At 37.1% G+C, this 15,046-nt stretch overlaps 1 protein-coding gene across 1 annotated transcript; it reads left to right on the top strand.

Moving 5' to 3' along the window:
- Positions 1 to 10,525: 10,525 nt before the first annotated feature.
- On the top strand, positions 10,526 to 13,334 carry LOC106641545 (pre-mRNA processing factor 19). Its single transcript, XM_014356006.2, has 7 exons — positions 10,526 to 10,611; positions 10,966 to 11,390; positions 11,527 to 11,721; positions 11,805 to 11,960; positions 12,039 to 12,269; positions 12,345 to 12,685; positions 12,776 to 13,334. The coding sequence occupies exons 1-7, from the start codon at positions 10,593 to 10,595 to the stop codon at positions 12,924 to 12,926; spliced, it is 1,518 nt and encodes a 505-aa protein (XP_014211492.1). The 5' UTR covers positions 10,526 to 10,592; the 3' UTR covers positions 12,927 to 13,334.
- The last annotated feature ends 1,712 nt before the right edge of the window (positions 13,335 to 15,046 follow it).

Below are 15,046 nucleotides of genomic sequence, written 5' to 3'. Positions count from 1 at the left end.
AAAGAATATCCTACACTTGTCAAATTCATGTCTAAACTTGACGTAAGACACGAGTAAGACAAGTTTAGGATATTCTTTTAACATGATTTAATATTTAGCACAAAATACAAATTCAAATTTGGTACCCAATTATAACGTCATATAGGCTCCTGCGCGAACTCGGACAAAGACAAAACAAAAATTGTCTGGATATAAGTGAGCCTACCTTGGCTCTCGCCGTACTTTGATTCGCAAACCGCGAAGTTTAAATTCTTAAATGCTTGAAACCTAAAAAGCTCAAGTCCTTATAAAGTGCTCTCTGTCACAACGAATTACCAAACGAAACAGAACGATCATAACCGAACTACTGGACACTGGACCCCAAACCCAATACATGAGAGCTACTAAGTACCGAGCGCTCCGATCTCCGATCACGTTAGTCAAACAAATCTATGATGAACATGTCATTAAAGACGTATCTGCAGATCTGTCTGTGATGACATGTTCAATGGCAAAATTATTTTCCATTTAACTATTTATTTTACTTCAACTTGTATATAATATTTTGTTTATTAAAAGCACATTCTAACGACTAAATTTATAAAATTGTGAAAATTTACAAAATTGTGAATTGCTACTGATGGCAGGAGTGCCGCAGGACTGGACTGATCTATTCTAAAAGAATGACTGTCACGTGACTGTCGACAAAATACGCCGTGATCTGATTGGTTGTGAGGGACGAAAGGCGGTACATTTAAATGTACATATGAGATTTAAGTAGACAAGCGCTGGTTACATCTAGCGCCCTACAGGCCAATCGAGGTCGTTTTATTCGTTTGAGCTTAGATTTATTGTTAAAATTTAATCATTCGATTTAGATTAAATAATTATTAGAAATATATTTAATCAAAAAAGTTTGGGGGGTTGGGGCGCGGAGCGGGCAGGGGGCGAAGCCCCCTATAAGTAAACATAAAAAACCGTGGAGGACTTGTGTATATCAATAGCAATTCATATGATTTACTAAAAAAATACAGAAAAATAAAAATTTCAAGTTCCCTTGTTATGAACATATAAAGCAAATAATTGCGAAAATTTTACATTATTACGTTTTCATAATATTAAGGCAATGGGAACATTATTATATAACGAAATTTTAAAGCAAAACATAGAACACAAGGAATTATCAAGATGATCAAAAACTTAGTTTACTAGCTACTATTTATATGTACATTTCAATTAAATAATTTTATTATACAGCATACAATTTTTGATGTACATAAATTTTTTGAAAGTAAATGATACTATTACTGTTGCTAATATAACTACATGTATATATACGGTCGTCGACTCCCATGCGACATCATCTCGAACTAAAAAAAAACAGCACAAATATTTCACAAAAATTGTGCCTACATCACAGGTGACAGCCTGTCACTGACAGGTGTACTTATTTACTAGTAGGTGTACTTATTACTCAGGGACCTCAGGGTGACTTTCGTCAGTTTTGTATATAAGAACGACCTGCCTCAAAAATAATATCAAAAGATATCAAAAAACATCCTACCTCAAATTAATGTAAAAAAACCATCTTACCTTAAAATAATATGAAATAACGTCCTATCTCAAATTTACTTTTAAAAAAACGTCCTATCCTAAAATTTACTATCATATAAAGAGGCATCGTTTGTTTGTATGTTCGCAAAAATCTCAAAAACTACAGAACCAATCGATCCCAAGTTTTGACAGAAGTTCAATTACAACTTCTAATATTTCATAGGCTATTAAAATTAACGATAACTTCAATAGAAACGTTTTTATGCTACTTACAAAAACTAACTACTAAACAGTTCTGAAAGGGGAGTTTTAACTTTTGACCACTAGAGGGTGAGTGGTTGTGTTTTCAGTGTTACTTTAAGTTAACTGAGTTGCTCCCGCAATCAATTTTATGGAGTTACTTTAATACGTGAAATTTCGTAGTAGGCTTGAGGGATCTCCTAAAAATTCTTGTCAAACATCAACTGACTCCAGAAGTGCCATCGGAACCTTCACACTACCCAGACAACTCTGACTACGAACCAGACATACTATAGACATCGGAATATCCTGCAGGATCTCCTTGGCCAAAGACCCTAGTGTTTTGAACGAACTCTCCTCAAATCATCTCCCAGTTCTGTTCGAGGTTCTTCTGACTCCTCTAGTCTCTCCAATCCTAACACTTATTAGGTTGGACTGGCTTCACTTGAGATACTATCTGGAGGAATCTTCGTTTAAATGCAGCAAGATATCCAACTTCATCGAACTGGACTCAGCAGTCGACGCCCTAACCTCGGAGATACAAACTGCGGTGAACATCACCACCTCTTCCCACCTACAAGAAAAGACTCGTCTCAAACTTCCCACTGAGATTCAAGATCTCATCTCTAAGCGAAATAAGATTTGAAGACTTTAGCAGCGCGTCCGTACCATCCAGCTCAAGGCTTTCCTCAACTCACTACAGCGCGAGGTTCAATCTCGGCTAATCTAATTCCGTAGCAGAAAATTCAACCTCTTCATTGAGGAGGCTAAGGCTCACCCGAACAGTGCCTAGAAGGTAATAAAAAAGCTCCGAAACAGGAAAACAGCAATCCCTTCCATTAAAACTGGAAATGCTACCCTGACGCTTGACTCCGGCAAAGCCGAGGCCTTTGCTGCAACTCTCTCCAAACCAGTGCTCACCATTCTCTAGCCTGGAGGACCTGGTACACACCAAGACGTATCCAACGAAGCGCACAGCTTCACCCTATGTCGGCCGAATTTCATTACTGCAGTCACCTCGGTCATCTGCAACCTCAAGAATCAAAAAGCCCCTAGCAAAGACGGCATACAGAACAAGATGATAAAAATCCTTCCCAGGAAGCACCTTGTCGCGCTCACCAACATCATAAGCGACGTCATGCAGATCAATTACTTCCCTGGAGCTTGGAAAGAAGTTGTGGTCGTCTTCATACCGAAGCAAGGCAAGTTGCTAATAGCAACCGAAAGCTACAGGCCAATCAGCCTTCTCCCAGCACTTGGCAAAGTCACTGAGGCAGTTCTGTTAACCAGATTCGATAACTTCACCTATCCAAACAACGTCATTCTTGACACACAGTTCGGTTTCCGAAAGAAACACGAAACAGGTCACCAGCTACTACGTGTGGCCGAGTTTGTCGCCGACAAACTCAACAAACGTCATCACATTTCCATGACCTTTCTGGACATCCACCAGGCCTTTGACCGAGTCTGGCACGACGGTCTCATCTACAAGCTTATCCAGCTAGGGTACCCACACTACCTCATCGGTATAATACGCTCCTACCTATCTAAAAGGTCGTTTCAAGCCAGGATCGGCAGTTTACTCTCTACATCACGAGTTGTGACAGCAGGAATTCCCCAAGAGGCCAAGCTATCTCCACTTCTCTTCAACATCTTCTGCCACGACATCCCAGATGATGGTCGCATTTTAACAGCCCTATACTCAGACGACATCGCCGTAATCCGCTCAACTAAGGCGATTATAAACTGCACCAACCAGCTCAACGAGCACATAATTCGTTTAACTGGATGGTACAAGTCCTGGCGTTTTCCCATCAACGAGGGGAAAAACCGAAGCTGTATTTGTTTCCAAACATAATCAAACTCTTGTCCAATAAAGTGGAGCAATTCCTTTAAATATCTCGGTGTCACCTTCGACAGAAGGCTCACCTGGAACAATCACATTCAATCTACCCAGCACAAGGCAAGGGCTACTTTTTGTCGCTACGATCTTTCTTCAGCAACCAAAAGATTTCACGCCAGACAAAACTACGTGCCTTCTCGGCAATTATCCGCAGCATCAGCACCTACGCAATACTAATTTGGGGCGAGTCAAGCGGTCTCAGGCGCCTTCAAGGCACCTTTATGAAGCTACTAAGCTGTTTTGGCCTCAACTCTCCGCAGTCCAATTTTGTTTTCTTCTAATCTTTTTCTCCGCTTCTCTAAATTCCTTCTCTTTATAGGAGTGTATAGCCAATCAGGCTGGTCCTCCATGTGGTGGTAGTTTTTAACCAGTAAGAATCTGGCACTACCTTTCTATCAGGAAGGTGCCTATAGAAGGTTTCTTACACCACTATAAAAAAAAAGACAAATAAAAAAAAGGCTTCAGGGACGCATGACACGCACAGTAGCATATCGTCTTTGTTGAGTGATTACATGAATTCCTAAGGATGTATGGTGTGGAATGAACCTTTAATCTTCCTCAGTTATCTTATCTTATCTTAATTATCTGGGTTACTATTTTATAAAGCAAAGTCGCTAAAATCGTTGTAATCGCTAACCGCGAAAACTACTGAACCGATTTTGCTGAAATTTTGCATACTGATTCTTGATGATTGCGAGATGGTTTTCGCATAGTTTTTTTCTTAAAAAAGTTAATAACAATAGTAATAAATAAGCTCAAAGTTTTGCTAAAATAAGCTAGCTTTACGCTTTAGTTCAGTAGGATCCGCTGTTCAGTAGGTGGCGTCGAGATAAAATTGAAGCCACCCGCAACCAAAGATAGTAAAGAGTAGTTATAACATGCCCCATCAAGAGTCGATCATTGGCACTACACCTAGAACAGAATGTTCCGTCGTACAGCTGAGCATTCCGGCTACCGATGACACTCTTCTTTCATGGGCAAGCAAAATAAATCGGGTTGAACCCCGGATCGCCTAAATAACCAGAGTAGCCAGATGTAGAGTAACCTGTATAGCCAGAGCACAACCTGCTCCAACACTTTGGCCGTTATGTGGCTGTTCAACCATTTGACCTGGTGCTGTCAGAGAATTTTCTATACTTCAAATACAAGCCAGGGAAGACAGCCCTGCAGAGTACCGGCAGCCACAACGACGTCCTTCTTAGGGGTCGTCCCAACGGCATACCTACAGAGAAGGTATTCTCTAGGCCCACTTTCCTGACTAACGATGAACGGTTGGTTAACCGGGGTACGACTTAAAGAAGAGATATTCTTTGGTCAGCGACGTACCTCCTTCATGTACGGTCTCCGTACACAGAGACTCAAAGGATAAGAATCAAGCTACCCGCAGCTGGCTCTCCATCATCAAAAATAATTATAAAGAATAGCTGCAAGTTTCACCACTGGCCCTTTTCAGGGTCGTTATAAGTATTTACGTTCCCTACTTAACCATTAATGTCATCAGTTCTTTTAAGGGCCACCTAAATTTAAATTACTTTGCCAACAAATATATTTTTACTACGATATTCGGAGACGAGCGGAGTTGTTCGTCGCAATGCTGGGAACCCCGGTGACCGATGACCCTATATTATCCTCTCGACTCGAAAATAATAAACGTGAGCAAACGGGACAGTCTCCAATGGGCAAGCGTCACGAACCAACCTCTCCACCTTAGATCACCAAAACAACTGATTCTGCAAAAAAAGAAGGTGCTTTAGATACCAACGTCTTCGACGTTATACTAGGAGACGTTGGGAAAGAGCTCTAAAACTACCTCCAAAGCTCCAAACATTGTAGTTTTCTTCCTGATCAGTCTAAGGCTTCAATAGCAGGTCAGAGAAGATCACTCTGAGGTATCCAGGCAGTCACAATTGCTGTTAACTGAAGTCAAGAAAGAGTTTACTTAAGAAGCTCACCGGTCCTTTTCAGGGTCATCGGACGTCGAACTACCTTGCCAACAAATATATTATAACCTTATAAAATTAGAAAAAATAGCTTTTAGGACTCACAAGAGTCTCAACTATGCCAAAAGTCACAAGAAGTCGAATTGGAAGGAAAACTTCAAATGCATCGTATGAATAAAATTTTAGGCGTCAAGAAAATGACTAAAGAATTTATTAAGCGAGAGATCATTTTTTCACTATAACCCTCATTATAATCTCATGAATCTTCCATATTTTTAAATGGATTAAATTTGTATTTTTGTTGCGATAAAAAACGTAGAGATTAAGCTCCAGGACTTTGTTGCTCTGGTTTAAAGTTGTGAGATAAGAGAAAAAAAATTTTCAATTATTTATTTTTTGTGAGCTTTGAATTTTTACAGCTTCAAAAAATAGCCCTTTTCGTAAATCATACGAGAGAAACTGCAAATCAACGGCTCCTTATGGCCAACGAATAATTAATGGCATAAAGAACGCACGGTACTTTTCAGCATAATTCTAATTTTTCTAATTTTCACAGCTTATTATTTGACCAAATAAACTCTATGGGTTGCGAACAAATATGTTTTTAATAAGAAGATTTTTGTTCTGATAAGTGTCAGAAATATATGTAAAATTTTTAACTGAAAACATTTCACATTACATGTTAACACATTACGGTGTTCCATTTAGTGAGTCTCAGGCGAAGCCTAGTCGGGGGGGGGGGGAGTCGCTAGTTAATATATAAAGCAAAGTCGCAAAAACTGTTCAACCTATCTTGCTAAAATTTTGCATACTGATTCTTGACACTTCCTAGATGGTTTGAGTATAGTTTTTATCAATTTTAGATGTCAAGAAACTGACGCAGAACATTTATCGAGATCAAAGCAGCAGCGTTAAAATTGACAACAACCCTGACAGTAATCATTTAAATCTTCCCGATTTAAAAATAGGTAGAATAATGTGTGTTTGTATTCATTGTGTCGATAAAAAATAGAGTAGAGAGATTAAGCTCCAGAACTTTCTAGCTTTAGTAAAAAAGATTTAAGATTGGAAAAAACAATTTTTCAATTATACATATTTGAGAGCGCGCGGTGGCTCATTCAGTCGGCTAGGTCGTGAATCGATTCACAGCTAGTGCATCTTTTTCGGGCAAGTACCTCTGTGATTTTTCACATGTGCTTTTTCACCACGCGATGCTCCTCGAGGAGGGTTTAGGCGACCTCCTCGCAGCATCATTGCCTAATTTCCCCCTACCCCCTCCCAGTAATGGCAGGCCTCCCATCCCTCTTCCCTTCCTTCTCCAAAGTGCTAAGTGCCCATAGTAGTGCCCTTATTAAAGGAGCCGGACGTAGAGCACTATAATATAAAAAAAAAAAAATTATATATGTTTGTTTTAAATCTTCAAAGTTTTAACAAATAGCCCTTTTCATTTATTATAACGTGAGAAAGTGCAAATCAACGATCTTTTAGGGCCAAAAACCATTGTATGGCGTAAGGAACGTGCAGTACTTTTAATCATAGTTAATTTTTTTTTTTTTTTTTTACAGCTTATTAAGTATTTGACCAAATAAACTGCATGGATTCCGAGCAGAATTTTTTTTTAATAAGAAGTTTTCTTGTTTCGAGAAGTGTCAGAAAAAGATGTAATATTTTTAACTGATAACGTTTTATATTACGTGGCAACACACTGCGGTGTTTCATTCAGTAAATCTCGGGTCTGTGTCGGGCGAAGCCGTGTTTGGGGCGCTAGTAACACTACGAAACGTCTCATCTCGTAATGATGTATAAATTTATAATTTATTAGTAAAGATTGTTAACCGTTAGTTTACATAAAAATGAAATTAATATTTTTAAGATAAACATTAATACATAAATCTTAATTTTTGTTAAACATACGAAACGTTTACTGTTAAATTGTAACTCATTGACATCTCTTCTTAAACTTATAAATAATAATAGTAAAAATAATAATAACAATAATAATAATAATAATAATAATAATATTAATAATAATAATAATAATAATGATACTAAATTTTATATTTCGTGTAAATAATTGAAACAATGTATCCTCGGACGTGCAAGCATCTGGCGATCAGCAACCCTACTGTTTTTAGTATTGTAAATCGACAAAATACATCTTCGAGCAAGCGAGTATCGGCAACCAGGAATCCAACTGTTTTGTAGTATATAGTTAGTCAGCAAAATATATCCTTGAGCTAGCAAGCATCGGTGATTAGCAGCCCAATTGTTTTTAGTATTCTTTATTAATAAAATGTACCATTAGGCAAAAAGCATCGGTGATTAGCAAAGCAACTGTTTTTTAGTTCAGTTAGGTAACAAAATGTTACCTCAGGCAAGCAAACTTTAGCAAATAGCAACATAAGTTATATGTGTTCAGTCATGTATAAACTGACTGTTAGGAAGGCAAGTATCGACGACAAGTAACTAAACTTTTGCTCAGTATTGGTTCTCTATAAAAATTAACTATTGGGTTGCTTATCACCATTGCTTGATCACCCAAGGACATATTTTCTTGACTACTAAAAAATCGTTGGATTGTTAATCGCCGATACTTACTTGCTCGGCTAAGAAACATTTTATCAAGAACAAATTTACGTTCCTAAACTTTTAGCTCATTAGATTATTAGATCTTAATTGTTCAAGTTTAATGTGTTTGATATTTTTATTTTAAAATTTTGCGCTGGTTTTAGGGTATCGTTACGTCATCATTTTCTACAGTAAATATTACGTTTCATACGTTTTATACAGTCTCATACAATCATACAGTAGAAAATTTCTTACTACTGTCGTAAACCCATCCATCCCCTGGAGCTCTGCGAACTCCACGAGCAACTTGCTAATTTCGACTTAAAAAAAATACCCAAAACTGTGGAATCGTTAGCAACGTTTGCAACCGCTTTGTAAAAAACTGTCGGATCAAGCAGTTTTGCAAAAAAAAATAAATTTGATACCGTCGTGCGAGAGACATAAAAAGTATCTCATCCACCCTTTGTAGTGTGTCTATACTATCAAAATTGATATCGATCGTTTGCAATTTAATTGTCGTTTATGTTGAACAGTTGCAAATTGTCATATTTTTATGTATAGCAGGTAAAATAATTATTTTTGTCGAATGTGGAATGTGCGATTTTTTCTCAATATGGGATATAGTTCCGGCCAGATTTGGGAATTCTCTAGGACCCAACCTCTCTGACGTGGGAAATCACTAGATCAAAAAAAAAATAGTACCGAAGGTGACGCGCAAGATTCAAATAAGGTCCAATAACACAAGCATCCATCACCTGATGACCCGGGGCGCTTACTGGCCACTCTTTTAAATAAATAATTATTAACAAATAACACAAGCGCCTATCACCTATTGACCCGGGGCGCCTACTGGCCACTCTTTTAAATAAATAATTATTAATAAATAACACAAGCGCCTATCACCTATTGACCCGGGGCGCCTACTGGCCACTCTTTTAAATAAATAATTATTAATAACACAAGCATCCATCACCTGATGACCCAGGGCGCTTACTGGCAACTCTGTTAAATAAATAATTAATAATAACACAAGCGCCTATCACCTGATGACCCACGGCGCTTACTGGCAACACTGTTAAATAAATAATTATTAATAAATAACACGAGCGCCTATCACCGTATTACCTGGGGCGCTAATTGCAAATCTAGTAAATAAATAATTATTCATAAGTATGTCAAGCACCTTCTTCCTGAGGATCCAGGACACTTGTTTGCAACACTATTAAATGATAAAAAGTTGATCGATAACATATTAAACATATCACAATTTTGATTGCCTATCTAGTACGACAAAGATCTTTTTAATTGGCGCTCTTGTAATTACTTAATAATTTATTATTCAATAGTAGCCAGTAAGTACCCTGGGTCATTAGGTGATAGGCGCTTGTGTTATTAATAATAATTTATTTAACAGAGTTGCCAGTAAGCGCCCCGGGTCAATAGGTGATAGGCGCTTGTGTTATTATTAATTATTTATTTAACAGAGTGGCCAGTAAGCGCCCCGGGTCATTGGGTGATAGGCGCTTGTGTTATTAATAATTATTTATTTAAAAGAGTGGCCAGTAGGCGCCCCGGGTCAATAGGTGATAGGCGCTTGTGTTATTTATTAATAATTATTTATTTAAAAGAGTGGCCAGTAGGCGCCCCGGGTCAATAGGTGATAGGCGCTTGTGTTATTTGTTAATAATTATTTATTTAAAAGAGTGGCCAGTAAGCGCCCCGGGTCATCAGGTGATGGATGCTTGTGTTATTGGACCTTATTTGAATCTTGCGCGTCACCTTCGGTACTATTTTTTTTTTGATCTAGTGATTTCCCACGTCAGAGAGGTTGGGTCCTAGAGAATTCCCAAATCTGGCCGGAACTATATCCCAAATCCCAGCTGCTGTGTGGAACTGTATACACGGCGCATGCGCAGCAATACGTATTATGTATTATTGTATTGAGAAAAAATCGCACATTCCACATTCGACAAAAATAATTATTTTACCTGCTATACATAAAAATATGACAATTTGCAACTGTTCAACATAAACGACAATTAAATTGCAAACGATCGATATCAATTTTGATAGTATAGACACACTACAAAGGGTGGATGAGATACTTTTTATGTCTCTCGCACGACGGTATCAAATTTATTTTTTTTTGCAAAACTGCTTGATCCGACAGTTTTTTACAAAGCGGTTGCAAACGTTGCTAACGATTCCACAGTTTTGGGTATTTTTTTTAAGTCGAAATTAGCAAGTTGCTCGCGGAGTTCGCAGAGCTATCCCCTGGTCTGGATTCTGGATTCTGGATTCTGGATTATATTTGCCTATGTTGTATATTATTGTATATGCTCGCAGTATAGAGGCACACTCTGATCACTTTGATTTGATGAGCGCTAGGCTTATACGCGTGGGCAAAAATGTCGCTCACCTGTGCAAGTAAGTCGATTTCTCAGTTATTATTTCTACGCTAATGAGATAGCCGTTTTTAACAGTAACCAAACTCGTGCTTCAGTAACAAATGCATTCCACTTTCAAAGACATTGTCGCTGCAACGAACATTTTCTTCCAGCTTTGCATAACCTTAAAAACACTTTTGCCGAAAGAAGTTTGTATTTGTCAGACCGGTTTCAAATGTGATGAGTTCCCTGACAGCAATTTTGTACTCTAACGTGGTTAACTCCAGTTTCACGATGTCATTTTCCGCTGCGTGACAAATCGCTGACAGATACAAAGTATCCCATACAGTACTGTCATGGGATAAATAACAATACATTTTATGTTTTTTTGCAGTTTCCAATGAAACGCCGGAAAATCCAGTGATATCGCCAGTGTCGGGGGCTGTTTTCGAGAAACGGCTGATCGAGAAATACGTCGAAGAGTTTGGCACTGATCCAGTCAATGGAAAAGAGTTGAGCATTGACAAGCTCATTGAGCTCAAAGTACAGCCGGTTACAAGGCCAAAACCACCAAGTGCCACCTCTATACCAGCTATTTTAAAAATCCTTCAAGACGAGTGGGATGCCGTGATGTTGCATTCGTTTACTTTGAGGCAGCAACTACAAACTGCCAGGCAAGAACTTTCACATGCTCTGTACCAGTATGATGCTGCATGCAGAGTTATTGCCAGATTAACAAAGGAAGTGACGGCTGCACGAGAGGCTTTAGCTACATTGAAACCACAGGCTGGTATTGCTCAGCCTGCTGTTCCTCAACCTGTGAGTACAAATGATTTGCAGTCATATTTAAAATTGTACCACAATACATTTGAACAGCATAACAAATGTAAACAATGGATAAAATTATTTACGATGCAAAATGCTTCAGATTTCATGTGGTGTTAATTGTTTACAGGCAATAGCTGCAGAAGCAGCAGGTGTTGCTATGCAACCTAACGAACAGGCTGGAATGACAGATGATATCATTCAGCAGCTGCAGGAAAAAGCAACGGTTCTTACACAAGAAAGAAAGCGCCGTGGAAGATCTGTTCCAGAAGATTTACAGACCCAGGATAACATAAGGCAATTCCATACATGTGCATCGCATTCAGTATGAAAATTGAACTTATACTAGAAAGTAATTTCTTGAAGATTACTGAGATATTTTTATTCTTTGCTCTTTAAAATTTATAGGGTCTTCATTCTGCTAGTGTGCCTGGCATTTTGGCACTTGATATTCAAGCATCCGATACTAGTAAATTATTAACCGGAGGAGCAGACAAAAATGCAACGGTATTCAATAAAGATACTGAGCAAGTGATTGCTGTGCTGAAAGGTCACACAAAGAAGGTACACGTAAATTGAAAAACATGTCATTAATATTAACTTAATTATTAACAACTCTTTTATAACATTTTAATTATACAGGTTACTAAAGTTGTGTATCATCCAAATGAAGATGTAGTAATGACTGCATCACCCGACACATCGATACGCATTTGGAATGTTCAAAAAGGTCAAACAACTCTTTACTTGAGAGCTCACGACGCAAATGTTACTGGATTATCATTACATCCTACAGGGGATTATTTGTTGAGTTCATCTCTCGATCATTATTGGGCATTCTCAGACATACGTACCGGAAGATTATTGACAAAAGTAAAATTTAAATTAAAAAGATTGTCATTTATCATACGTTATTGTTATTTTTTTTAATTTATAAAATTTTACTAGATTGCTGGGCCTAACAGCCAGCCTCTAACTACGGCGCAGTTTCATCCCGATGGACTTATCTTTGGAACAGGAACAGCAGATTCTCAAGTTAAAATTTGGGATCTAAAAGAACAATCCAATGTAGCGAATTTCCCTGGCCACTCAGGGCACATCACTACTATTAGTTTCTCAGAAAACGGTTACTACTTGGCAACAGCTGCTGAAGATTCGTGCGTCAAGCTTTGGGATTTACGTAAACTGAGAAACTTCAAGACCTTACAGTTGGACGAGAACTATGAAGTAAAAGATATCTGCTTTGATCAAAGTGGTACCTATCTTGCAGTAGCGGGAACTGATGTTAGGTGAGATTAACATAAATTTAATTAATTCGAGACTGATTAGCTTAAATTTATTAACAAAACAATTTTTTTACGATTTTCAAATTGTTTTAGGATTTACCTGTGTAAAATGTGGAACGAACTGAAAGTGATGAATGAGCACACAGCACTTGCAACTGGTGTGAGATTCGGTAAAAATGCTCATTATCTCGCGTCCACAAGTATGGATCGTACGCTGAAGTTGTACAGAGTACCAGACTCATAGTTAATTGTATATTAATGATAATTTTTTATATAAATGTAATCATACTGTCCCATGCATCAGTTTGATGGATAAATTAAGATTGGAACTTTCGTTGTAAATTCATGAGTGTCTCGTTAATAGGTGTGATTGAGGTGCTTGGTAATTTTATCGCTTCAAAAGTTCATTGATCAAATTTACGATAGTTAAGTGCATACAGGATTGTCCTTAAAATATTCACATTAATGAAATTCATTAAAAAGTTGACGTACAGTAAATAAAACGAAAATATTTTATAACAATTTTATAAACACATATTTTTTAGTCTTTTATTTAAATTTCTAATGGAGTAATTTTTTTATGCATGAAAATGAAAATGTACTTGTTTATAATAAACAAACAGAATTGGAAATTATTCAAGTGCAATGTAAATGTTGCTCTCGAACAATCTAATTTTTGCAGCCGAATAAGTGTTTTTTAAAAAGTAAGCACAAAATGCTCAACATAATTTTTAACGCAACGAATACCATATGTACCCTCAACAATAATAATTACACTTTTTGAGCAATTTTATTTAATTATAAACTGTAATTTCTTTGGTAACAAATCATATTTTTTTCAATATGAAAAAGAAGAATTTTCGAATCCCAAACAGACTTTGGACTACAACTTAACACTGCAATTAATTATTTTCAGTCAGTCAAAATACAGTACGTAGATATAATCGGTAATGTATTTAATGTAAGTAATGTTAGTCTGTTGCGGGGATGCGTGAAGATCAGAGCTCAGCCCATTGTCCCTGGTCAAGCAGCAGTGGCAAAGCTCATCGTCATGTATTCGTGGTGTACTGGTGTACCTATATAAATAAATCTCCAACACGTCAATATAATATTATAAGCATGATTTGTCGTCAGTTTGGAGGGCCAGAGATAACAGAGTGCCATATCTGTACATGTGTCAGGAGAGCTACCGATTGAGAAGTAGCAAGAGAGAGCTTATGCAGTATTCTGTAAAGTATGCATAAGATGGGTGTGGGAATATGTATCCGAATAGGCATGGGAGAGACCATGCAAAGTCACAACTGATCCAAAAGTTGTATGTTGTATGCATACGTATATGTAAGTTGTACCTACAGGCTCTTAGACTGAGCAAACTGGCAAGATGCAGCAGAGCTTTCGATTTCTCATCGTAACATAATAAATAAACAAAATAAGTGAAGAAGATGATGGTGCGATAGATTTAAAGTTCCGGCATCTGTACCTATACTACTATTGAGATTTGAGATACCTATTGGAAATATCACATGGGTACAAGCATAAGTATTTTATGTAGGTACAGAAAAGATAATTGTCAATGTTGATTGTTGAAATATAAATAAGCGAGCAAGCACATGTCAACCTAATAATTTTACAGATACCACAAAGTTTGTCTCATATTCTGATGGGCGCACCCTCATTGTATATGTGCGGGAGCTAGGTGGGTTCTTGTAGCCATTAAAATGGTCCTATCTGGGATTTTTTCATGTATTCTTTGACCTGCTGAACACAATTTTTTAAGTATGATCAAATTTTGTATGAATTTAAAAATTGTAAAATTTCGGTAAAAAAATCTATTCGTTTTATTTGGTACATTTTAATCACAAAAAAGGTCTCTTGCAATAATTTGTAAAAAATTTACAAACTGTTGAAAAATTGGAATTCCGCGATTTTTAACCGTTAATATATCATATATCGATCTTACTGTCAAACGTTGCACTTTAATTAAGAATACGTCGACGTAAGTAGGCTGGTAAAACAACCTGCCACCCATTGTCTGCATACGTGAAAAAATTTGATGTGCACCTTTTGACTTGAATTAGCCAACCCAATTCTTTGCAATTATTTTCAAAAGTTGTACTAAATTATTAATAGTAGATATTCTCGCACGACTTGCAAATTAATATAGTTATAAGTAAATTTTTCAACTTAAACAATAAAAAATTTTTTCAGTAAATTAAAATTTTTTCCATATTCTTTGATAAGTTTAAAGTAAAAATTATCTCGCAATTTTTTTGCTAAAAAAAAAAAAAAGAATTTATTTTATTTCATTTGCTGAAAAATTCGTTTATAAATATTGATTTAAAAGTCGTACAGCAATGCGCAGTC

This window comes from Copidosoma floridanum, unplaced genomic scaffold (assembly GCF_036245765.1).
Source record: "Copidosoma floridanum isolate Cflo_tuat_1 unplaced genomic scaffold, Cflo_Japanese_pri ptg000040l, whole genome shotgun sequence".
NCBI classification, from domain to species: domain Eukaryota; kingdom Metazoa; phylum Arthropoda; class Insecta; order Hymenoptera; family Encyrtidae; genus Copidosoma; species Copidosoma floridanum.
Note: the sequence above shows the minus strand (reverse complement) of the source record. Positions and strands in the feature narration are given on the sequence as shown.